Genomic DNA, 25610 nt, shown 5'->3' with positions numbered 1-25610 from the left:
CTGAGCCCGGCCGCGCTGGCCTGCCCTTCTGCCCGGCACCTGGTAACCTGGGCCCTGTCTGGGTCTTTCTGAGGATTACTTGGCTGCAGACTCCAGCCATACACAGCAGGCAGCAGCAATAGCGGGCAGAGCACGGAGGTCAGAGCGTTATGGTCTAGAACATGAGTGGAGGCACCAGGGAGATGGCCCGAGCTGCTACTCCAAACCTCTCCAACTAGCTGTGTGACCTTGTGTATATCGCATTCCCTCTCTGTACCTTGGTTTTCTTATTTGCAAAAGGAGCTGAGTAATAGCACAAACCTTAGAAAACGGGGAGGTGGGCAGAGCTACAGTGAGGAGGCTGCACAGCATAGAGTGACCTCACTTAGGGAGAGGGTAGAAGCCCATGTGGCAGGACACTGAGGCACAGGGATGGGCAGTGGAGACTGCAGCCCACCTGGAGAAGGGCATCCAGTAAGCACTTGAGAAGTGGAATTCCCATCTGTGGTTCCCTCAGGCACAAGCAGAGGTGGAAGAGGCTGAGACCTCTCTGGCCTGAGGGAGAGGAGACTCTTTACAAAGGGCAGGCATGTGGCTCCAAGGCGATGAGCTAATGGCACAGCTGCGTGGACTGTTCACAGAACTGCAGAGGGACTGGGTCTGGATCCTGCCCGGCGCGCCGCAGCAATGGCCATGGGTTGCCTGTATGGCGGAGCCCCGTACACTTTGTGGCCAGAGACTCCCTCCAGCTGGCCTGACCCTACCTCCAGGACAGTGAGTCTTGGGAACGCAGGATGCTCCCTTCTCTTTCTACTTGGGAAAGGGACCTTCTTAATTATATCCCCCTCCACTCACATGGAAATGAGTTTGGATTTTCTGAGCATACACCAGCTGGCTGGGGGGAGGCAGCCCAGAAGGCTGCTGGTTGGGGAAAGGAGGAGAAAGGAGAGGGGAGGGAGTCAGGCCAAGATGAAAATTCCATGTTCTCATAGCAGAGCAATGATGGGGTGCTGAGTGCTCTCCATAGATCATCTACCCTCTGCCACCTTGCTCCTAGGGGAAAGAATCTTGCTCCTCCCTACAGGCTCAGAGAGAACTGTGTCCGCTCAAGCCAGCCTGTCCTCTTGAGAACCACAGCTTTCAGGGTCCACACCACTTAGATGGCCATTAGTGAGGTTACCTTGTCTGTGCCCTGGGAGAGGTCCTTCCAGACTTCCAGGCCAACCTTTACATGGGGTAGGGGGAAGTGGATCTGAGGAGGCTCAGAGGGGACAGGGCCTGCTACCAATCACAGGAAACCACAAGTCTGTCTAGTCCCTGGCAGCCTGGATTCTCCCCTTGGAGTTGCCGAGGAGGGGGTGACGAAGGTGCCCTGGCGGTGGGCACTGCGCCCCTTTTGGCCAGCAGGGAGGCGAGAACGGCTGCGGGGGGCGGGGGGGGGGGGGGGGGGGGGGGGGGGGGGGGTCAGGCATTTGACTCCGCCTCCTCGCCTTAGCTCTGCTTTTGGTGGGGCGCTGGCTCAGACTCGGCTGCTCGCCGCTGTCGCTCCGGGGCTGCGGGATGACACCGCCTCCGCCCGGATGCGCCTCCCTCGGCGCCCAGAGCACCCGCGTCCCCGGCTCGCTGGCTCGGTCCTGGCTCCCGCTGCGGCTGCGGCTGCTGCTGCTGCTGCTGCTCTGGACGGCCGCTGCCACCCAAGGCCACCCAAAGAGCGGACCCCGTATCTCCGCTGTCTGGAAAGGTAGGTGGCGCCGCGCTGCCGGTGGGGCGCGGGATCGGACGCGGCGCCGGGCGGGTGCGGAGTGTGCGGGCCCGGGAGGGAGTGCGTGCGCGCGTCTGCGGGTCCCGGGCTGTCCCCGCGGGGAGCGTGTGGGTCTGGGTGAGTGTGTGTGAGTGTGCGCGCTGGCACGCCGGAGCGAGCTGGAACGCTGCGGTGAGCGAGCGGCGGGGGCCGGAGCCCCGGCTAAGTCGCTCCAAGTCCGCCCCCAGCCGGGAACCGCAGCGCCGGGGCGCAGGAGAGGGAGAGGGCCCCTCTCTCGGCCGAGGGGCGTTCTCGGTCCTTCAGCGCCAGGACCTCTGTACAGGACCCTTTCTTTGGCCGGGACCCCCACCCAGGTCTCCTCTTCTTGAGCGGCGGGCTCAGCTGTCGCGCGGGGCGCAGGCTGGGCCGGCAAGGGGGGCGCGGACCCCTTGCCGCCGTCGCTGCGCTCGGGCTGCGGGAACAAAGACCCCGCTGCCTGCCCCCGCCCCCGCCCCGGCCCAGAGCGCGGGCCGGGTAAAGGGGTGGGCACCCTGTGGTGAGTCGGGCCATGGTGCGGTGCGGAGGCTTGGGGCACCCGGGCGCTGCCTCTGCAATGCCGGGACGGGCCGCTCCCCCCTTGTCCGCACGTGGCAGTTGTCACCAGGAATCGGCGCAGCGTGGGGGGCAGTGCCCGTTGGGTGGGGCACGGTCGTTGGGACCCCCAGGCAGCGGATCTGGGGCGGGAGTGCAGATTTTAGGCCGCGATGGATATGTGAAGAGCCTCCCCCAGGGGCACCTCACTTTAGACCCCTGTACAATGGGTCAGAAAGCAGGCTAGGTGGGGTTTGAGGCTTTCTGCTATGAGGGACCGAACTCCCCTCCCCTGCATTGCACACAAATGCTTCCCTGCCCCTAGACCGTCAGGGCTCTGTCTCCCAAATTTGGCGGGCACTGCGGCCCCTTTGGTGGTGGTGGATTGGGGGTTGGGGGACTGGTCTGGTCTGGCCCTGCCAGCAGCCTTTGATGCCTGAGGCGGTTTGCAGGAATTGCCAGAGCCTGAGCATTATCTGGGGCAGGTATTCTTAGCAGAGAGCGGAAAAAAATCCCACACACAAACCGAGTGGCCCGATCTGCAGCTGCAGTAGAGGGAATGAATGTGACTTGCCCAAGGTCACTCTGCAGCGTGTGAGCTCACAGTGCGGACTGGGGGCTCTGAACTGGCACAGGACCAGAGCTAGTTCTGAGTTAGGGAGGGGAGAAGGATTTAAGCAAATTTTTTGGCCATAAAGGAGGGACTTTGGGGGCCAGCTGTGCTACCCAGCCAGAGTTCTTTCTGGTGGGAGTAGAGCAGGCAGCCCTCTGGTCATCTATTCATGGTGGACACCTGCACCGTCACTCATACCAGCTCCAGCCCAGGCTTTCTCTGCATTCCCTCTATCTTTGCCTTGCCTCAGTCCCCTTGGCTGTCCTGGACAGCACAGTGTTTGGGCACTCTGAAGGGGACACATGGCCATATCTGAGTGTTCTGGAATCTCCCTCTGCACCAAACTGCTTGCATCTGGCTCTGCTTGCCCCTACCCCCAAGTCTTCCCAAGATGCCTCCCCCCGTACTTAATGCACAGCCACTTCTGAGCACTTAATGTGAACCTCCACAGCCAGGGCACTTAGTCCCCACCCTGGGGCTATTTAAAGATGCTTTCAGTCCTCTTACCCACTTTCAAAGCTCCCAACCCAGCTCCACCTCTTCTTTCCACTTGCACACAGTTCACGACTGTGCCACGCTGGCCCGCACTGGCCGTGCCTTCTGCTTGGTAATGCGCTATTGATCCCTGCTGGGAGTTGCCACCCCCTCACCTATCTTGTCCAAAGGCAGTCTTTGCTCATCCTTGCCAGTGCCAGGCGCCCCACTGGCCAGACAGACCCTGCCACCAGCCTCTCCCCCAGGACCACCAGCTGGTGATGGTATGCCTGGCTGACAGCTGCCTCCTGTCTCCTGTGGGGTGACACATGGCAGTCGGACACGAATGGGCTTGGGCAGGGCAAATTGGGGAGTAGGCTGAGAAGAGGACCCTCCAGCCCTGCTGTAGACCTAGGTCCCCGTCTTCCAGGCTGTGGGGTGCTGTGAGGGTGGGCCTCTGCCAACAACTAGACCAAAGATAATGGGGTTTCTGGAGCCGCTTTTCCGTGAGGCATTTAGTTTTCAGCCAGGACAGGTGTGGGGATGGGAGTAGGTACAGGGGGCTCTTCTCTGTCATTGTTTTATGTTGCTTCGACTCCTAAGCCTCAGGGAAAGATTTGATCAGAGAGTTCTGGGAGATTCCCAACCTGCGCTTGTTGGGGAAGTCGATTCCTTTCCAGCCTGATGAAGGCCTGGCCCAGAGAGAGACGGATGTGTCAGCACTGACCTGACGGGTGCCCTTGAACTCTGCACCTTGTCTTTGACCCTCAGAGCCCGCCAGATCAGGAAGAGCTCTGAAGATTGTTCTCCGAGGGCGTCAGGGACACATGGACCAGTCATGGATGCAAAGTGTGGGCCTGACCTCCCTGCTAGCAGGGACTAGAGGGGAGTGGGTTTCAGGTGAGGGCAGAGGTTTGACATGCTCATGTAAGCTGGGCACCCCTCTCTCATTCCATCCCTGCTTGGAGGAGAGAGATGGAGAAGCCCAGGAAGGTCCTGACCTCCAGGATCAGAGGTGAGCCAGCATGTCCACAAAGAGAAACAGCCCAGTCTCTGATCTCCACCTGCCCAGCAGGTTCTGCCCTCTCTCTTGTCCAATTAAACAACAGGATGTTATTGTTGACTTGGCGGCTGCTGGGGGAGACTTTATAGGGTGACTCCCCAGGGGGGGGGTTGTTGTCACCTCCTCCAGGGGATGAGGTCACAGCTGAGGCTCCCCAAGCATCAGCATTTCCAGTGGAAATCCTTGCCCTCTTGGGGGACTTAGATGTATTCATAACCTTCAAGGTGAACTCCCCCTGCAGAAACCAGGGAAGGGGGGCAATTCCCAGGAGGAGAGAGGGGGTTTCCTGAGCTGGTGACGTCACTGGGAGCGTCCGGCCAAGCTATGTGACCCCTCTGTCCTGGATTGTGAAGATTCTGAGAGCAGGCTGGAGTGGGATAGATGCTGGCATAGGCCTAAGACATCCACGATGTGGGGAAAAAAGAGCAGAGGTCAGGCGCCTGGCTCAGGTCCTAGCTCTTTTTCTGTGTGACTCTGGATGGGTACTTGCCTTTTCCAAGGCTCAGTTTCCTCATTTGTCCAAAGCCAGTGAAGGGGGGAGCTCACACTTATCAGAGCATGCATTCTCTGGGATTCCTGCTTCTCTGGGATGGGCAGAGGCTGCGGTGGCCAGTTCAAACCTTAGCATTGAGGATAAATTGAAACCTGGGAAGTCAGCGGAAATCCTCAAGTGTTGTATTCTCTATCTTTTTGTCTCATGAGCTGAAGGCTGAGATCAGCTGGAGGAAGTGGTTCATTAGTTTGTAGTCTCAGAGGTGATTTAGCATGTTTGACATTTGACATTTGCTGGGGCCCACCTTGTACTGGTCCCAGGGCAGGGCTTGGGGTCCCAGGAATGAGAAAGTAGACAAGTTTGTAGACTTCTCAGTGTAGATGGAGAGACAGGCAGATCAACCTTCAGTTATAAGAAAATGCAGCAGGACCTGTAACAGAGGCAGCTATGGGGGTTGAGGAGGTACTGAACCCAGTCTACCTAATCAAGGAGGGCTTCCTGAAGAGGTGGTAAGTTGGGATGGCAGGAGGTGTAGAAGCCAACTGGGGAGGGGAAGGACCAGAGGAAGTACCTGGTGTGACAGGATTTCAGACCCAAAAACGTGCAACTAGGACCAGGGAGAGGAGAGGAGCTGAGTGGGTGCTCCCAGCCAGGAAGGAGACACTGAGTTAGCTAGGGCTTGGAGGCTCCAGGAAGGTTTCTTGCAGGAGGGGACATCTGAGTTGGGCCACTTGACCTTACACAGCCAGTGGGAGGAAGGACCATGGCTGGCAGGGGAGGCCTCTTGTATGTCATAGCTCCCTGATGGGAAGCCAGGGCTGGTTTTGGGGAGACAGGAGCTTTCTGCCTAACTCCTGACTGCGGGGTGCCCCAGATAAGGTAGCCTATATCTCAGCAGAGACTCTCCATGGTGGGGAAGAGTTTCTGCCGGCACCATCTAGGCTGTGTTGGTGGGGGAAGGGCAGATGTCCTTTCTGTGACCAGCTTCCCCTTCCAGGAGCCTTCACCTCCTTGGGGGGGGTGGGGTTGTATGTAGATCATTCCTTGGGCCAGGGGGCAAGAGGGGAGTGGGTTGCTGGTGAGGGCAGGAGTTTGGCATGCTTGTGTAAGCTCTACACTCCTCTCTCATTGCATCCTTCAGGAGAAACAGGGAGAATTGGGCAAACTTCTTTGCAAAGGGCCAGGCCAGGGCCCCTAACATATGGGTAGTAAGCCAAGGCTCAGACCAGGGGAAGGGATCCAACAGCCTGCGGGGATGGAGACAGTGGTGGGAGTGGGTAGTCCTGGAGTTTGACAGCTGAGGTCCCATCTGACGTCCTGTCCTCCACCCCCAGCCCCGTGTCCCTCATTTCAGCCACCGCACGGCATCTGGCTATGTCACAAGAGACTGACCATACTTCCTCTACTCTGGTGGGTAGCTTTGGGGCCAGAAAGCTTCCCCTTCTCTTAGTTTCCTTTTATGGCCAGGCCTGTCTGCCCCCAGAAGCCTCCTCCCTCCCAGGGTAGGGCAAGAAGGGGTCCTCCTAGAGCCTGGAGGATTGTTGTCCCTTATTGGCCCCCATGTAAGAGAACAGGCGCTTTCTCCCCTGGCTAGCCCAGGCCACGGGAGACTGGGAGATCTGTCCCCTTGCACCCCTCCATGTCACTGTGCTGAACACACAGTGACAGTTACTGTTTTCCCTAGTGCGGCATGGTGACCATGCCTGGCACCCACCTTGTTTTCTGTCCATCTGTCTTCACCTCTCCGCAGCACCCATGTTTTCCTGCCCTGCTGGTTGTCACTCCCTTCACCTTTCTCCTTTCTGCCATTTCTGTCTCACTTCCTCCAGCAAACCTTGGATAACTCCAGCCCACAGCCCAGTGGGGCACATCTTAGGACGTCAGAAGACAAATGGTAGAGATCAGCTGGGCTAAACCACATATTCCACAGATGGGGAAACTGAGGCCAGGGATGACAGGGACTGGCCCAAGGTCATCCAATGACACAGGCAGAGCTGGGACCAGGGCTGTATCATCTGCCCAAGCCTGCTCTTGGCCTACATGCTCCTTCCCCAGGCTTGGGGCTCCCTGAGCCCTTTCCTCCTTGGCCAGTTCAGCTGAGCCCAGATTCTTCCTGCCCCAGTGCTCTCTGCTCCTGGGAGCCCCACCAGCCATGATCATCCTCCCTTCAGGACCTTAGGCTGGGCTGGCTCTTTGGACCTCTTCTGGTCTTTTTCTCAGGGCAGTTGGATGGACCTCAGTTCTCGAGGGCAGGTTGACCTGTGTCAGGACTTGGGGCTAATCTGGTTTTAACCGTCACAGCAGCCTGGGATTAGGCTGATCCTGCCCTGCGTCCTGCACCCCTGGCTTGCAGTCAGGGGATTGGGCTCTGTGCTAATGCCCTCAGGGGCAGCTCTCATCGTGGAGCGCAGCCAGCACCGGCCGCCATGCCTGGGACCGTCCGTGTTCAGCCACTGTAGGGCAGAGAGCAGGAGGAGGCCTGGGTTTGCCCTTGGGTTGCACACGGGTGCCTGGAGAGGCGGGCCTGCTGCCTGGTTAGAGAGGTCACCTGGGAGATCAGGAACCTGTAGCTATAGCCAAGGACTGTGACAGGTCAGTGTGGGGTTTCACAAGTGGGGGACATGTCCTTGGGAGGGGAAGAGCCAGGCAGGAGCGAAGGGCAGGTGCGTGGGGTGGAGGCAGAGTGGGGCATGGAAAACCACTCATGCTGTTATCTTCTGGACCCAGGGCTTCAGCCCAGCCTAGCAAGGAAGAAGGTCATGGCGATAAACTCGGTGCCCCGTCAGTGGCCCAGGAACCTGTTCCAAGAGGTCTGCGCCCGTGGCATATGGCGGTTGGTCCTCCTGCCCCCGTCCACCCCTCCCTACTATCTGAGCTGTCCTCACTTGCCCATTGTTAGCCTTGGGTTGGCAGGGCCCATGGGGTGAGAGGAGGTTTGGCCTTTACCTTTACCACAGTCCGGGCAAAATCCCACCAGACAGTGTGATCCGAGAGAAGATGGTGTGTGCCAGATGGTGTGTAGCCCAAGGTCAGAGGGAGGACGGAGCAGTGAGAGCTGGAGCGGCTGGGAGCACTTCCTAAAGCCCGGGACCGGGGAGGCGAGGGGTTGGTGGAGGCCAGGTGTTCAAGGACAGGTAAGACCGTGTGCACAGACAGGAGGGGAAAGGGCAATCAAGGGAAAGGAGAGCACAAGCCAAGTTGCGGAGGAGGGAAAGAGCTGTGGCAGAGAGAAGCGGAGATGGGCCTTGACTGCCAGGTCGAGGGGGAGGGCCCTGCCGGGATGGGCATTTGGGAACCATGGTGGATTCTTGAGCTGAGGAATCAGGGGGTGGAGGTGAGTGGTCTTGGCAGATGCCGGTTGGATAAGAACCTGGCTGGGCAGATAGTGAAGAAGGGTTCATGAGCGTATCCTGCCCTTCTCTGTGGTCTACTCCAGGCCACAGTGTTTTTTCTATTTTAGACAGAGATCTCAAGAGATTTGTCTTCCTCATTAGTCATGCTGGTCAGCACTCAGTGCTGTGCTGCACCCCCAGATCCCTTCCACCCCCTCCCCCCACTCCTCATGCCTCAGGCCTGCACACCCACGCTCACTTACACAAACCCTCTTTAGGGCATCGTGGATAGAGGTCAGGCCTTCTTGTGCCAGGAGGCCTCTGCCCAGGCTCCACCCTCTCTGGTCCCCATTCTTCTTTTGTGTGGGACGCATTGGCTTGGACGCTTCCAAGGTCCCTTCTACAGAGCGCAGTGCTATAAGGCACAGATTCCAGAATCAATCTGCCTAATCAACCGCCACTCCACCACTTTATAGCTGAGTGATCCTGGACAAGTTCCTCAAGTCCTCTGTGTCTCGCTGCCCTCACTGTAGAATACAGGTCCTAAGAGAACCCACCTTAGAAGAGTTCAGGGACGATGAAGTGGGTTAGTGACTCTAAAAAGCACTCAGACTAGAGCCTGGTGGATAGTAAGTGCAGTGGAAGGGTAAGGCGGTCGGGATGTCACTGTCACCATCGCTGTCGATCTCCTCCTTCGTCATCTCTGATTTCTGGGGAGATGCAGACCTGGCAGCTTAGGCCCTGCCCGCTCGCCCTCACCGGCTGTGCTGGCAGAGTGCCCTTGCCTACCCCCACCTGCCCTGCCACCGCAGACAAAGGCCAAGCTGGGAGGCCTTCTCTTCCTCCCCTTGGGTGCTGTAGGCATCCTCTGCCCTCTCCCCCACCTCTGCCTTGGCTCTGGGCCCAAAGGCAGGCCCTGCCCCTCTGCCCATCCTCTCCTTTGAAGGAGCTACCCATTGACCTTGACCTCATTCTGGGGCTTTTAGAACCTGCCCAGTTGAAGAACAGGCAGAAGGTGGGCAGGACATGTTGTCCATCCTGAGTTTCCTGCCTTCCCTTGGCCTTGGAACCTCCTCCCAGTTCCACATGGGCCTCGGGAGGGGAGCCTTCCCCCACAGAGTCCCCTGAGTCTGGCTTACCCCAGTGCCCCCTGCCATCCACACTGCCCCTTCCCCCAAAGCCTTCACTGTCGTTCCCCCCACCTCCCCCCAACCACGCCTGCTGGTCTCCCCACCAGCCAGGCTGCTGGTCCTTTGGGCACAGTGGCAGAGTGAAGGGAGCACACAGCCTTGCTGACTTGGAGGGGCCAGAGTTTTCCTGTTTATAAAATGGGGTACAGACACTTGTCCTGCCTTTTGGCAGGGTGGTTGGGGAATTTGCAGGCCAGTTGGTGGAGGCTGAGGGGGATGTTGGCTTCTTCTGCTGCCCCCACTTCCATTCAGAAAATTGTGACTCTTCCAGGACTCATCATGTGTGTGATTTGTCCTAAGAACCATGGTTGGGTCATAAAACTTGGGCCTTAGCAGGTACCAGCCCCTTCAGTCCACAGAGAAGGAAACTGAACCCGGAAGGCCCTGGTCACAACCAACCAGCCACCCGGCTGCCAGAAGGAGCACAGGCTTTCTTGGAGCCCCTGGGCTGAGCCCCCATGTGAGGCACACTCCCCTCCCATCCAGAGCTGACCTTGGTGGGTGGGAGGATATGTCCGTTCAGCCCAGCAAGTTTTCACCTAGCGGGCAAGGGAGGGAAGATGGGGAGCAGGAGAGGACCCAGGGAAGTAGAGAGAAATCATATACAGTGTTTTTTAAAGCAAGAAGCCCTCGAGATACGGTCCCAGAGGGCTGGAGCTGGTGATGGGTAGCAGAAGTCCTATGCTGGGGCCTGGCCCCTCCCTGCTTCCTTAGGTCAGCGGCACAGTCCGTCTGGCCTCTGTGTCCCCTCAGCTCAGTGATTGTTCAGATCCTCTCCCTTCCACCTTGACCTGTGGGGTATGGGTTGCAAAGGGTGGAGAGGCTGCACCCTAATTCCTGGGTCACACATGGGCCCTCCCTCCTCTTTCTCAGACAGGTGTGTGTGGTAGGAGAGGGGGTATGGTGTGGTATGAGGGGGACCTGGCAATGCAGGGTGGGTTATGGGGATGGGGGAGGATGTGGCTGGGTCCCCAGTCTGAGGTCGGCCTGGCTCCTGCCCCGTGCCTGGGCCTCCCCGGGGTGGCCTGACTCAGGCATTTCCTGCTGGGTGACCACATTCCTACCATTCCTAGAGCCTGCCTCAATGCCTACTTTCAAAGGGCTCCTTGAGGTCATCATTCAAGGCCCATCGGTTCAGTGGGTCAGGTTGGAAGGCTGTCGCTGCCCAGGCCAGACCGCGGGGCCTGTCCTTGTTTCTGCCTTCATGGTCAACACCATCCCCTCCTTTCCAGGCCCCATCCCCTCCTTGGGCTGCCCTGTTCTTTCATAAGCAATGAGGATACGGGGACAGTGGGGACCAGATGGTGACAGCATCCAGAGTGAAGGAGAGGAGGGATGATACCCCTCCAGGCCAGCCTGCTTTAGGAAAACCCACCCTCTGGCGGCCCACACTTGCTCTAGCCATTAGGCCACTGGGACAGTGGTGCGAGGGTGGTGTCCGTGAGAGCAGTCAGGTCTGATTCTTATCCATGACATCTGGCCTCCCACACCCAGCCATCTTCTTGACCCTCCTCTCTGGCTGGGGCTCACCCTGCAGCTCCTGCCTCCCTGAGGAGGGTGGGGACTCGGGACCATGGAGGCCAGCTAGGAACAGGACAGCCTGAGTGTGTTTTCTCTTAGTACGGAAGGAGCGAGGATTGGCTCAGTATCACATGGGGGTGGGGGGTGGGGGTCTTATGCCTTGACCCACCTTTGGTGCCATGCCCTGGGCCCCTAGCCCCCTCCCCTGCCTGAACCCCTGGTTATTCTGGGAGCTTTTAGCTACCACTTAGTCAGCCACTAATGCGTCAGGCCGGGGAGTGAAGGGGGAGACACGGTGCCAGACGGTGCTCCTTTTAGACATCTAGGATGGGAAACAGAGAGGGCTGGTCAGGCAGGGAGAGCAGGGGGGATGCTGGAGGAGGGGAGGCTCTCCGGATCCTAGCCCTGCCTGGAGGGGGGAGGGCAACACTGCTGACTGATGGGCAGTATCCTTGGGCATCATGCTCAGGGCCCTTGGGTCTAGGCACCCCCCATTCAGTCAGCCTCCTCACCTTGGTTCAGCTCTTGCCCTTGTCTGGAATTCTTTTCCTGCCTCTTCCTGACCCATCTAGCTTTGATCGCCTCCCCCAGCCCTTTGGATTCACTGGGAAGCAAAAAGACGCATTTAAGGAGGTGACAGTTCGTCACCCGGTTGGGCCTTTATAGGGGTGAACTCTGGCCTTGCTCAGAGCCTTGAAGGCCGCCCCCTCCCCGACCCAGCTCTCTGTCATGGTGCCATGGGGCCACGGGGCCTGGCTGTGAAGGCTTGGTGCTGCCTTCACTTCCAGGCAGCCCTCCTGCCCCTGAGCCCCCCAGCCCCCGCTCCGGCAACGTGAACAAAGCTTCCTTTCATGTATTCATCGAGCTGCTGCTGCTCAGACACTTCCCCGGCACAATCAGGCCCTTTGAGGGCCTTGGGCAGCTTGGGAGCCAGGCTGGGGCTGGGGTGGAGAATGGGCCAAGGCCTCGTCCTCGTCCTCGGGCTGAGCTGGTGCCATCCTACCCATACCGGGTGCAGACTGGGGAGGGGCAGGAGCCTGGGGTCAAGGGAGGCCATGCGGCCTGGACCTTGCTTGTTCTTCTGCAGAATGGGGTGAACAGTCCCCACTTCCCCCACCCTGGGCTGCTGCAGCCGGGATGTGCAGGGCGTGGGACTCAGGCTCCCAATCTGTGCAGGACTGTCCTGGGGCTGGCACGGAAGCCCCCCATGCTGTACCCCAGCCGCACAGCCCTCCCCCTCCTTCCCTTTGTGTTTTCAAAGATACTCGTGAGCAGCCCTGAGTTCTGCGCTGGGACAGTTCTGTGTGTGAGATTTGGGGAGGCTTGCTTTCCGGCGACAGTCTTACTCTGTCTGGTTTCCAGTGTAGGGCCGGATCTCCTCTCCTATCAGGCTTCACTCCCCAGGGCAGGACTGCTCCCTGGCCCCCAGACAAGAACTGTCCCCTGGGCCCACTCTGGTGCCTCTTTCCCATCTACCAGAGCTGTGGTGGGCCTCGCGGGCCCCTCTGCTGAGGGGTAGGGTTCTGAGCTCTCAGGCCCCAGCCCATCTCCAGACACAGACTTGCAGCCTTTCCTGGCCACGGCTGGCCAGGGGAGTAGAAGGGGGAGCAGCCGCAGACTGTCTGGATCCCTGGCTGGCTGCCAGTGAAAGGGGAGCCAGGCTGCTGACCCTAGCACTCTAATTTTACCCCCACTGGAAAGGCGGGGGAGCCCGGGAGCCGGGACCTGCCAGCTGTGCAATGCCCAAGCCTCGGCCAGCACCCCCAGCTCCAACCCAGTGCAGAGCTAGGCTTCAGCATTGGCCTGCGTGGCCGGGGCTGCAGAAGGGGACCCTGGGGGGGTCGATGAGGCCTGACTTGCCGAGGTGCTCAGGCTGTGCGTGGAGCGCTCCAGGGGAGCCAGGGGAACCCGAGGGCTGCGAGCTCAGCGGTTTCTCAGCTGGCCCACAGTGCTGGCATCTCCGAGCACCAATATCGTGAGCCAGTCTGCCTTCCCTCCTAGCGTGACCTTGGGCTAGCGTGTCCCCCGGGGGCCCTGAGTTTCTCCTCTGTGCTGTGGCCCAGGCTGCAATGGAGGTGAAGACAGAATATTCACTTCCAGGACTGACCTGACTGTGCAGGGTGCTAGCCTAAGGGAAGGGATCATGGGTTTCGGGTCACAAGGTGTGCTCCCCACTCCGGTTGTACGCAACCTCAGTAGGGAAGGCTCACAGGGCCTCGAGAAGACCCTGGGCAGATGCAAGGAAACGAGGGAGGAAACGGCAGCCCTCTTCCATGTGGGCTGGGCTGTGTCCTGCGTCCGTGTCCCTGGGAAGCTGGCTGCCCCAGAATTCGCTGCAGCTGAATAAATAGCAGGTCGGCTGAGCTCTGGGGTGAGCCCCAGAGTGGTCGGTGGCGGAAGACCAGCCATAGGCCGTCCCATCTCTGTAATTTAGTCCTGCAACTGGGCCGACCTCAGCAATGTCACCGGAGATGAAACATCTTCTCCCTGGAGGTAGTGGCTACAGTTTCTTTTTTGGGCAAAATTGCCCTGGTCAGCCCTTCTGCTTAAAGGCCCAGGCTGTGCTCTGTGAAGGGCTCCTTGTCCCAGAACTGCTGGGGAGGGAGGGCCGATCTTGCCCGCCCCCCCCGCCCCCCGCCAGCCGGCATCCCTGTGAAGCCAGCCCTGAGCAGGCCAGGCCACCAAGGGCAGCTGAGGGGCTGAGGCGTGGGCTGTCATTCAGTGCCTGCCACTGACCCTGTGACCTTGGCCTGCCTCCTTCTGGACTTCCATTTGCCCATCTATAGAAATGGGGAGGAGTGGCTACTCAGATTCCTTTCTAACTCTGATCTAAGCTGGCCTGCTCCCTAAAGGGCAGAGTGGGCCCGGGTAGGGGGAGGGGGGTTGGAGAAGGCTTCCCAAAGGAGGGGCTGGGGTTGTGACCAATGTGATCTCTGGGAACCTTGACTCTAGGTGGACTGCTTTGAGGCCTTGCTACCCGCAGGGGACAGAGGTGGCTGCTGGCTCTGTCCTGGCAGTGGTGAGCCACACAGAGCAAAGTCAGGGAGCCCTGGTTAAGTCCCAAAGCCTGAGCCCAGCTTCTTAGGAGTAGCAGACTGTGTGTGAGTGCGTGTGTGTGTGTGTGTGTGTGTGTGTGTGTGTATGTTGGGGGGGAGTCGGTCTGTTTTCCCCAGAGGCCCCTAAATCCTGCCCTCATCCTGAGGTTATACATATTGTAGGATAGGGGTAATGGCTCTGGGGCAAGGACAGCTGGTTGCTGGATCCCAGCAGGGGACCCTTCACTTCTTCTACTCATGCCTCTGAGTCCTGGTGGTGCCCTAGTCTAGACCCAAACACTAGCTGTCGGTAGGTGCTGATGTGCCTGGGGGTGGCAGGGGGAAGGGGGAGGGTTCTTGCTGCCCAGGGTGCAGCCTCAATGTTTCTACCAATTTTGCCTCCTCCCCAGGCCGCGCAGGACAGGACTGGGTTGACTTCGGCCTGTCGGAGCCTCACATAGTGCTTTTCCACGAGCCAGGCAGCTCTGCCGTGTGGGTGGGTGGACGTGGCAAGGTCTACCTCTTCGACTTCCCTGAGGGCAAGAATGCCTCCGTGCGCACGGTGAGCCTGGACCCCTCTGTTGGATCCCTCTCCTGGCCCCAGAAACAGAGCTGAGCCCCTTCCTCTCTCTTCCCTCCCCCTATTTCTCTCCTTATCTCCCCTCTGGGATCCCAGGGAATCCGTGGGAGTTAGCTCTCTTCCTAAACTGATCCAGCCCCTGTGATATTCCATACAGTCCCTGGGAGAGGCTCCATTTTGGCACGGGTGTTGGGGCGGCGAGGAGAAAGGCCTAGAGCTAGCCCCCCAGGACAAGTGGATAGGGCTGCTGTGGGAGATCTGGACAGGAAGCTGGGTTCCACAACCCCAGGGCCCCTGTTTTCTGAGATTTCTGGGCTGATTCTGGGCTTTGGCTTCGAGTATAAGGCCAGACAGCCTGTGTGATCTTGGGTAAATCACTCAGCTTCTCAGGGCCCTCATCTAGAGAATGAAGTCTTCCTGAGACATGCATGGAAAGTACTTACAGGCCCCTGGCCTTGACAGTGGACTAACACTTTCCCCTCTCCCCCCAGGTGAACATTGGCTCCACGAAGGGATCCTGCCTGGACAAGCGGGTGAGTGGGGGAGAGGCAATACAGAGGGGAGGCTGACTCCCTTGGAAAAGGGACGGGAGTCCCTGAGAGTCTGAGGAAGGAGGCCTGGCCCTGCCCTGGGAGCCATAGTCTGGGAGGAGAGAGGTAACCTTGGCTCAGGATTCCCAGTTCTGAGGGTCAGACATGGTCCTTCTCTGAGGCCTCTCTGCCCTTACTCTGTTCTTGGAGTCAGCAGCACTCCCCTTCTGGGCTCTCCTTTTGGAGGTTGCCTCCTGTAGTCAGACTTCTGATGACTCCTTCCCCAAGACCGAGGGTCCTAGTGCTAGGCCTACCAGGACCTCCAGCCAACCTGTCTCCCTCCCCTTCTCCCGGGCAGGACTGCGAGAACTACATCACGCTCTTGGAGAGGCAGGGCGAGGGGCTTCTCATCTGTGGCACCAATGCCCGGCGCCCCAGCTGCTGGAGACTGGTAAGAGAGCCCCTCCCTGCAGAACCTGGTCAGCTCACTCCTGTCTGTGTGGGCTTCTGCCCTCTGTGTTGGGAAGGAGCTGGGGGGACTCTGAGGCTGGCCCCACTTTGTGTAGAATCCCTGGGAGGAGGGGGACCCTGGCTAGGAAGCTGGTGCCCGTGGGTGGCAGTGGCTATGGGGTCACGTGGCTGTCTGACCCTCCTTGGCGTCCCCCAGGTGAATGGCACCGTGGAGTCACTTGGCGAGAGGAGAGGCTACGCCCCCTTCAGCCCAGATGAGAACTCACTGGTTCTGTTTGACGGTAGGGCTGCTGCCTTGGGCTGGGAGGGTGGACAGCTCCATGTCCAGCATCCCAGGCTCGGAGGAGGGACTTCCGGGAACTGTCTGCCCTTACCCATGGCCCTCCCACCATGCCAGGGGACGAGGTGTACTCCACAATCCGGAAGCAGGAGTATAACGGGAAGATCCCCCGGTTCCGCCGCATCCAGGGCGAGATCGAGCTGTACACCAGTGACACCGTCATGCAGAGTAAATCAGGCTCCGGCTGGGCTGGAGGGGCTGGAGGGGTGTGAACACCCAGGGCGGCAAATGGGGTTCTCCTGTGTCCCAAGAGGGCTCCCTGAGGGCCACTGAGGCCACAGCCCACTCAAGAAACCAGGGGCCTAAGTAGCCAGAGCTGAGGAGTTTGACCTGGAAGGGAGCAGGGGAACAACAGAGACAGTGGTGTGGAGGCGGGGTGGGCCCAGTACGCTCTGGGAGCAAAATGGAGGAAGCCACAGACCCAGCGTGGGGTCCCCAGGAGCCAGAGCGTATCCCTCTGCTGAGCTCATGGTGGGGCACGACACCTCCTCCCTCCTCATTAGGACTCTGCCAATTAGGCAGAAGTGACATAGGGGCCCCCAGGGACCTCGCCCCAGTCCCCAGGCATGAAGTCATTGCTCTTGGGCCGATGACATCTTTGTAGGAGAGGGCAAAACAGGTTTGGGCTGGGGGTGTAGTCTTAGGCCCCTTGGGCTATTGGACCTGCTGTTCTGAGTTTTCTCCTAGGTCTGATTTGCCCCGGGCTTGTCTGTAGAGACGCAGGGGAGCTGTGCGCTCACCTGCACACAGGGCGGGTGCACACAGGGTGGGTCCTCCAAATAGACCCCCAGCCTCACACCCATTCGCCTGCGTCCCTGGCAGACCCGCAGTTCATCAAGGCTACCATCGTGCACCAAGACCAAGCCTATGATGACAAGATCTACTACTTCTTCCGGGAGGACAATCCTGACAAGAACCCCGAGGCCCCTCTCAATGTGTCCCGCGTGGCCCAGCTGTGCAGGGTGAGTGGGTGGCAGAGTGGGCAAGAGTGTGTGCCTGTGCCTATGAAGGAGCGAGCGACTGTGTGAAAACACACCCAGGTCAGGGGTCATATGTGTTTGCACGAAGGAGCGTGCGGGATGTGCAAGTGAGTCTGGTGGGGATTGTGGGAGCTGATGGGTGTGCACGGGAGGGTGTGTGAGGGGGCAGAGGTAGTGGGGCTTGTGTGCACGCCTGATGGTGCACACATGTGTGACTTCACGTGGAGAGTGTTTGAGCATGTTTGTGAGTGTGGAAGTGCATTTACGTGGGTGTTTCCCGTGACTGAAGGCGCTGGGATGTGTGTCTGGGGCACACGTGTGAGCGTGTGTGTGTGTGTGCAAACACATGTCTGAGCTGCTCTTCTCTATGGGGACCTGGCACTTGGAGCCTGTGGGTCTGCACTGCCAGCCCTGTGCCCTGGATCAGCAAGGCCTGTGGCTGGCGCCTGGCGTCAGCACCCGGCTGGCGAGGACAGGCCATCTAGGCCTGGGCACCTGGGAGGGGATGGAGTCGAGGCCCCTCTCAGGGCTTCCGTGCCTGCTCTGAAGCCTGGATGCCGACATTCCTGGCAGCTGGGGCTGGGGCTGAGGGGCTCTTCCTCCTCTTTACCCTTTCAGGGGGACCAGGGTGGCGAGAGCTCCCTGTCGGTCTCCAAGTGGAACACCTTCCTGAAGGCCATGCTGGTGTGCAGCGATGCGTCCACGAACAAGAACTTTAACAGGCTGCAGGACGTCTTTCTGCTCCCTGACCCCAATGGCCAGTGGAGGGACACTCGAGTTTACGGCGTTTTCTCCAACCCTTGGTGAGTGACCCTCGCCGAAGCCGGGCCGGTGAAGCGGCCAGTGGGGCTCGGAAGGCTTGGGCCCTGCTGAGGAGAAGGCTCACGGGGCATGAGTGCACAGGGTTGTTACTGGGCGGCGGGTGGAGGAGAGCCCGTGCTCAGGGAGAGATGAGTGCCGGCATGTTTGTGAGCCTGTGCACGTAGGTGTGTGTGCACATGGTCACACCTGTGCCTGTGTCCTCCGGCCGTGTGCTTAGAGTGGGGACTGGGGCACTGGGAAGAGGCAGCTGGGCGCTATCACGCCTTCTCAGGCGTGGTCTGCACCCGATCATTCGCACCTCTTAATCACTCTGGTTGATTGAAAACAAGGCAAGTGCAGGTTGGGTGTGTGCGGGCCGAGCTGGGGAGCCCAGGCCGCAGCTCTGTTGCTCTGGTGCTCGTAGACCTGGTCTGGCTGGGCAGGGAACGGGAGTCTGGCCTTCTCGGGTGGCAGCAGGCTGCAGCTGGGCCCTGGAGAGGCTGGAGGACCACCCAGCTGGAAGGCACGCACTGGGATTTCTATGGCCCGGGGTGAGGGGTTGGGGGTTAGCCTCTGAACTTGGTGATTCTGTGACAGAACACAGGTTGGGGTCTTCGATTACAGCAGAAAGAAATGTGGTTGAACTTGCCTCTCTCCCTTCTCTCTTCCCTCCCTCCTTTCCCTCCTTCCTTCTCCCCTGCTATCCCTCCCCTTCTTCCTTCACTGGTGTTTGAGAATCTCAGGCACTAGGCTTGACCCCTGGGATAGTCCCTGTCCTCCCAGAGCTCACAGCCTGGGGGACTTGGTTACTCCCTTGTCTGGGGCTGGGCTGGCCTGGGTGTGTGTGGGTGGGGAGGGCCCAGGTCCCCCACTGAGGTGTTCTCTCTGTCCTCCAGGAACTACTCGGCCGTCTGTGTGTACTCGCTTGGGGACATTGACAAGGTCTTCCGTACTTCCTCACTCAAGGGCTACCATGCGAGCCTTCCCAACCCTCGGCCTGGCAAGGTAAGCTGACCCCCCAACGATGGCCCGGGCCTCAGACCCACCTCCCAGCTGCGCCACTAACCCAGACCTGTCCTCCTTGCCCAGTGTCTCCCAGACCGGCAGCCCATCCCCACGGAGACCTTCCAGGTGGCTGACAGTCACCCTGAGGTGGCACAGAGGGTGGAGCCCATGGGGCCTTCGAAAGCACCACTGTTCCACTCCAAGTACCACTACCAGAAAGTGGTCGTTCACCGCATGCGGGCCAGCCGTGGGGAGACCTTCCACGTGCTTTACCTAACCACAGGTGAGGGGCCACCCTGGGACCTTTGGGCCTGCTTTGTACGAATGGGTATGAAGGGCGTAAAGAATAACATAACTAACATCTGGTTAGATCTTTACACCTGGAAGGAAGAATTGATTGACCGACAGCTGTCAGGGGTTAGTATGTGTGGCTGTGGAAGAGTCAGGCAGGGAGGGCTTCTTGGAGGAGGCTGGGGAAGATGGAAGAGGAGAGGGTCTCCCAGGATGGGAGAAGAGCAAGTGTGAGGGTTCAGAGGCAGAAATATAGCAAGTCTGAGCCAAGATGGGTATAGCTTTGGTCCAGATGTCTGACCCAGGGAAGATGGTAGGAAGAAATGTGGAAAATCAGGAGGAAGGACTGGGTCACCGGTATCCCGTGGGCCTCTGCCAGGCAGAATGAGGAAATTGGACTCTCTCCGTGTCTGTGGGACTGTGCAGGTGCGGGGAAACACTTGATGGGGGATGCCAAGAATTTGGTGAGACATGAGGAAGGACTTAGAGACAGCAGAGACTTACAGAGTCTCTCGCTTTTTTTCCTTTTTCTTAATATTTTATTTATTTGAGAGAGAGCACAAGAAAGCACAAGCAGGAGACATGGCAGATAGAGAGGGGGAAGCAGGCTCCCGGCTGAGCAGGTTGCTGGATGTGGGGCTCGATCCCAGGTCCCTGAGATCATGACCTGAGCTGAAGGCAGAGGCTTAACTGTCTGAGCCACCTAGGCGCCACCCCCGCTTTGCAGAGTCTTGCAGAGAACCACAGAGGGAACTTCCGTGGGGGTCAGGGTTTTGCTGACCCCAGAAGCCCTGGGAGATACCCCTGTTTTCTGGGAAGTCACCAGCTGTGAACAAGCCAGCCCCGGGGCTGAGTTTCTGGCAACTTCTTGGTCCCAGTCTGTGGGCAGAGGGGCTCCTGGGAGCAGGCACGGAGATCAGTGTGGGCAGGGGCCACGGCCTTCCTTGAGACCGAGTGCTGATGCCATGAGAAAGGGCAGGGTCTCCCCAGGGGCCTCGCACCTCTGGGGCCACACAGTTAGGGCCTCCCTCAGTACCTCCCTGCCACGTGGCTTCCTCTTTTTATTGCTTCACCTTGTGGTTTTCTCAGGGCCATGTTGACCTTCGTGGCTGTTTGACTTCTGGAAGCCTCGGGGAGAGGAATTCCCCAAGGGGCCTAGCTTCTGGGTCCTGCGATCTCGCTTCTTTACTCCTCCTTTCATCCTGGCTGTACCCATGCGCCCCGTCCCTGCTCTGCTCAGCCGTGGCTGGCAGGGCACTGGGGTGCAGGAGAGGAAGGGTCACACAGTGCATGACTGAGAGCAGGAGATAGGACAAGGAAAGCTGCATGGGTCTGTGGGCTCCTCTCCTGCAGACCCAGGAGGCGAGCGCACTTGAAGGATGAGGCCTTTGTCCCAGTTTATCTGTGAGGGCCATTGGAGAGGTACCATTTTGCAGCCTGCAGCAAGAAGGCTGGGGGCCAGATAAGAAATAGAACTTTCTGAGCCCTCTGCAGAGAGTGGGAGGTTCTCACACCTGGGAGAAGTTATGGGAGACACTCATGGGGCTGCCACGGAGGTGGCGGAGGGCAGTGTGGGCGTGAAGGCAGCGGCAAGGCTGGGGGCTTGTTAGGACAAAGCAGCGTCTGGGCACATCTCGGAGCCTGCCGAGGGGGATCATAGACACATAGAGGAACATTCTAGGCGGGTGATCATCTGATCATCTGACTGCTTTTTTGGGGCAAGTGATGCCCTGGGAAATTGGGAAGGAGGGAGAGGGAGGGAGGCTATTCTCGAAACTGGGACAGAAGGTGAGTTGGGAATGGGAGGACCTGGGGTCAGAATGCCCATTAGTCCCCAACAGGTATGAATGGAGACAGCACAGCCTCAGAGGCAGGCAGCCTGGTCCTGACCTTGGGAATCTCCATGTGGCATCTAATGTCCTTTTCCGATGAAAGATTTTATAAAAATTAATAAAATCCCCAAAGATTAAATGCAATGTAGAGTCCTAGATTGGATCCTGGAACAGACAAAGGACATTAGTGGAAAAACCCCAAAAATCCAAATAAAGTCTGTCGTTGAGGTGATCCTAATGTCCCAGTCTCAAGTGCTTCATTGTGACCATGTACCACAATTACGTAAGATAGGAGCGTTGGGGGAAACTGGGTGAAGGGTATTCGGGAACTCTGTACTATCTTTGCAACTTTTCTGTAAAGCTAAAAATATTCCAAAATGAAAAGTGTATTTAAAGCAAACAACCCCAATGAGTCCAGGAAGCAGGGGAGTCGTAGAAGGAGCGGAGGGGTGGGGTTCTGACGTCTCTGGGTTCCAGTCACCGGCTGTGTGACCTTGAGCTAAGTTGCTCAGCCTTTCTGAGCCTCATTTCCTCCTCCCGGAATTGGGAAGATAATACCCGCCTCTTAAGGGTGTTTAATCTTAAGGACTGAGCGGTGCGCGAGGCTAAGGCACAGAGGATCCACACGTACCGTGGACAGTACCGAGGTTTTGTTCTTCATGTCCCAGCTGCCCTTGCAGCCTTGGGGAGCTTTGGGCCTCCTGGGGTGGCCTCTGCAGCCCAGCCTCCGAAGCTCCCTGGGTCACCCCCAGGCTCCCACATCCCTCCTCAGTCATACTCTCCTCGCCCCGCCCTGCCCCACTCCTGTGACCCTCACCTGAGCCCCGACTGCCCAGCTGTCCTCCACATGTCTTTGCTGGTTGGCCCGGCCCAGAGGGAGGCTGCCCGGCTCTGGAGTGGAACGCCCACCCACCGGCCCACTGACCCTCTGCCCCTCACCCCCAGACAGGGGCACCATCCACAAAGTGGTAGAGTCCAGGGACGGGGAACGCAGCCTTGTCTTCAACATCATGGAGATCCAGCCCTTTCACCACCCGGCTGCCATCCAGGCCATGTCGCTGGACACTGAGCGGGTGAGCCTCCCCTGCCCGTTACAACCAGCCGGGCTACCCGGGGGATGGGGGACAGAGCTCCTTTGCATGTGATTTGCACGTCCTTTTAAGAGCCTCTGGGCCCCAGGGTCTGCCAAGGTAGGGCTGGCCTGGTGACTTTGAAGTCAGTGCTGGGGCTGGGCGCCCCGGCCTGACCTGAGTCCTGCTCTCCTTCTAGCGGAAGCTGTATGTGAGCTCCCAGTGGGAGGTAAGCCAGGTGCCCCTGGATCTGTGTGAGGTCTACAGTGGGGGCTGCCACGGCTGCCTCATGGCCCGAGACCCCTACTGCGGCTGGGACCAGGGCCGCTGTGTCTCCATCTACAGCTCTCCAGGGTACGTGGGCCCAAATTCCTTGTCCCTGGGAGCAGGTGAACACAGGGATAGGGGTGGTGTTGGTGGGCTGCAAGAGGTGCGGGGGGAGGGGTAAGGGGGGTGGGGGGAACACTGCTGCTGATCCTGGGTAGGGACAAGGATGGGGAAAGGCCTGGACTTGTGGCCTCCTACCTGCTTAGCCTCTCTCCCCCTTCCAACTCCAGGCCAGTGTTGCAGTCCATTAATCCAGACGAGCCACACACAGAGTGCCCCAACCCCAAACCAGGTACCTGATCTGGCCCTGCTGGGGCCCCTGTCCGAGATGGGGCAGGACAGTCCTACAGAGGGGGCACCCTTTGGTCTGGGCTGGTTGTGGAGAGGGGAATGGTGAGGGAGGCAGGGGGGAGTCGGGAGGAGGTGTTCATTTCAAAGCGTTGGCCCTGGAGCCCTCCTCAGCAGAGGAGAACACAGCCTGCCTTGGGAGCCCTGGGCCCCCTCCTCACAGCTGCCTCCCCCATCCCTCTCCAGATAGTGCCCCACTGCAGAAGGTTTCCCTTGCTCCGAACTCTCGTTACTACCTGAGCTGCCCCGTGGAGTCCCGTCATGCCACCTACTCGTGGCGCCACGAGCAGAACGTGGAGCAGAGCTGCGAGCCGGGCCACCAGAGCCCCAACTGCATCCTGTTCATCGAGAACCTCACAGCCCGCCAGTACGGCCACTACCGCTGCGAGGCCCAGGAGGGCTCCTACTTCCGGGAGGCTCAGCACTGGGAGCTGCTGCCCGAGGATGGAGCCACAGCCGAGCACTTGCTGGGCCGCGCCAGGGCCCTGGCCACCTCCCTCTGGCTGGGTGTCCTGCCCACGCTCGCTCTTGGCCTGCTGGTCCACTAGGGCCTCCTGGGGCTGGGCATGGTGCAGGTTCCTGCAGCCTTGGGGGCCCCAGAAGAGTCTCCTATCCAGAGCCGGCCGGGTCCGGTGAGCTCCTGGCCCGCTGCTTCTTTCCAGGGAGACTGTGTAACCCGATGAAGGACACCAGGCCTGGAGATGGCCAGCCGCAGGCGGCTGCTGGGCCCATGTGGGGCACGGGGGCTGGGGGCCATGGAAGGAAGGCGCTGTTGTGAAGCTGGGGCATTGAGGACTTCAGACTTTATCTTCTGGAGAATACTTTTCGAACACCCCCTCCTCAAACTTGACTAAATGCAGTGATGTCCCCAGCCCAAGAGCCCGTGGGCCAGAGAACGGGGTTTGGAGAGGGAAGCTGGGACCCTGGCTTTGGACCTTGGGGCTGAGGCCTGAGTCCTTCTGGACTCTCCATATCCCGACTGCCCCCTCCTCCCTCCTCCTGCTGTGGCCGGGGGTGGCCGCTGTTCCCGTAGGCCCAGGGCTGCCTTCTGCGGCTCCCTCACCAGCCCTGGGTCCCACCAGGCAGCGGCCTTGCATGTTTATTGAAGGATGTTTGCTTTCCGGACGGAAGGACGGAAAAAGCTCTATTTTTATGTTAGGCTTATTTCATGTATAGCTAATTCTGACTGCATCTGTATGAAAATACCAAAACTACATGCTGGGGGTGGGGTGGGACAGGGAGGGGACTGGGGAAGACGTGGGCTGGGGTTGGGGGGTCTCAGTCTGAGGCTCCGGGGACGGGATAAGAGTCTAGGGACAGGCTTGGGTTCGCGGAGAGTGGCATGAGCTGGCTCTGCCCTGGGATCCCAGTCTGAGGGGAATATGGTCCCAGTCCCCCGGTATGGGGGGCAGTTCGAGGGGGGGGTAGGGTGAGGGAGACAGGGGAGAACGAAGGAGAAACTGAGCCCTAGGTTCACCACATTCATATAGAAGGAGGAGCCGGGTCCTCAGGGGGAGGTTCCAGGACTCTGCCCTTGGCATTGGGGGTTGGGGGGCGGAGGGTCCCTTCCCCGCCCCTCATCCCCCTTCCCCAGGGGCTGTGCTTCCATGCTCCTAGTCTCCCACCTTCAGCTCAGGACATGTTATAACTTAGGCTAAACTGTGAATTCCGGTGGGGACAGCCTGGACCAAGCTCTCTAGGTGCATGGCTCTGCCCCCAGCCCTGTCCATGGATTTCAGCAGAGAGCCGGGCCCTTCTCTGGCTGTGTCTAGCCAGCTCAGGGCAGGGCCTGGGGCTGGTGGCCTTCCAGCTTTGGCCCCTGCATCTCTTCTCAATGCACTTTAATAATGTAACATATTACTAATAAACAGACTATTTATTTACCTGTGCCTGCCTCTTGCCTGCAAAGCCATCCTGGTCGTGGAGACAGGGGTTGGGGGGCGGGGCTTCTGTTTAGGACCCAGTACCTCCTGCCTGTGTAAGCATCACACACACTTACTGTCTCTGCCCTTGGAGCCCAGGAAGCGCTCAGCAGTGCTCCTAGCTAATGAGCTAATGAGAGGCACAAATGGGATCCGAACCCACATCTCCCGAGCAGTGTCCTGCCTGCCAAGCTGCTGAAGGGAGTTAGGCGGCTCTTCAGAGGGACAGTGGGCCAGACAAGGGCAGGACCAGAAATGGGGGCACCCAGAGGGAAGGATGCAGAGAGAAGGAAACCTGGAGGCCTCCCAGGGCCTTGTCGCCCCTTCGTTCCTTTCTTGCCTGTCCCTGGAGGTAGGGACACAGGCCTTTTGGGGTCTGTGGAAGATTGTCCCGAGCAATAACTGCTAGAAATGGGGACGTGGCAGATTTGGGACGGGTCCCCTCTCTGAGTCTGAGCCCTGCTTTGGGGTGGCTCTGGCAGACACAGGACTAGAATCACCCACCACCCGTGGCACCCCCTCCCTGTCAGTCTGCCCTGTGCTTTCCTGGGCCAGCCCCCCTGACTGAAGATTCTGCCTGTCTCTTTCCTCCCCACACCCAGCCTCCCCAGGATGACTAAGGCAACAGCAAGTGTTTGGGGCCAGGAGTCTGGGAGTGTGCGGGGGACCCGGAAGAGCTCCATGCTGGGGGCAGAGTCGTGGGTCCGCTGTTACCCTCGTGATCTGGGGAGACCTCGCCTTCCCCAAGACTCATTCTCTTCATATGTAAGAAGGGGCTGGGCCAGGACTTCCGTGGGACCCCTCTTGCACGCAGTTCTGGTTTCTAAGTCCAACTTCCTTTGTCTTGGAAGACCTCAGAGTCTATGTCTTGGCCTTGTCCGTTTTCCCAGCTCACAACCAAGCAGCACTAGCCACAGAGCTCACCCCTCAGGAAGCCCACATGCCCCACAATGGGGGGAAGGCAGGAAGGAGTGGGTTTGAAGCAGGAAGTGCAGAAAGTGTGGGCTCAAGCCCCACCACCGCCTGGATTGCTGGGTGACTCCCAACCTGGTTCCTGCTCTCTCTGGACTTCAGTGGGCTC

The 25610-nt window shown here is 59.2% G+C and overlaps 1 protein-coding gene across 1 annotated transcript; it reads left to right on the top strand.

The window, feature by feature from the left end:
* Positions 1-1474: 1474 nt before the first annotated feature.
* Positions 1475-24492, top strand: SEMA7A (semaphorin 7A (John Milton Hagen blood group)). The gene is made up of 14 exons (XM_032865040.1): positions 1475-1720; positions 14443-14594; positions 15104-15145; positions 15501-15593; positions 15810-15894; positions 16011-16121; positions 16776-16915; positions 17552-17736; positions 18631-18739; positions 18824-19022; positions 21808-21935; positions 22132-22286; positions 22490-22551; positions 22794-24492. Exons 1-14 carry the CDS (start codon positions 1540-1542, stop codon positions 23153-23155), a joined length of 2004 nt encoding a protein of 667 aa, XP_032720931.1. The 5' UTR covers positions 1475-1539; the 3' UTR covers positions 23156-24492.
* Positions 24493-25610: the final 1118 nt, after the last annotated feature.

This window comes from Lontra canadensis, unplaced genomic scaffold, assembly GCF_010015895.1.
Source record: "Lontra canadensis isolate GAN:19392208 unplaced genomic scaffold, GSC_riverotter_1.0 scaffold28, whole genome shotgun sequence".
NCBI lineage: Eukaryota > Metazoa > Chordata > Mammalia > Carnivora > Mustelidae > Lontra > Lontra canadensis.
This window is presented reverse-complemented; position numbering and strand designations above follow the sequence as displayed.

Bases quoted from the DNA above. Each gene is read 5' to 3' on its own strand.
- SEMA7A (XM_032865040.1), top strand. From the start codon at position 1,540: ATGACACCGCCTCCGCCCGGATGCGCCTCCCTCGGCGCCCAGAGCACC. The intron at 14,595-15,103 runs GTGAGCCTGGAC...CTCTCCCCCCAG, and splicing joins AGAATGCCTCCGTGCGCACG to GTGAACATTGGCTCCACGAA. The intron at 15,146-15,500 runs GTGAGTGGGGGA...TCTCCCGGGCAG, and splicing joins GATCCTGCCTGGACAAGCGG to GACTGCGAGAACTACATCAC.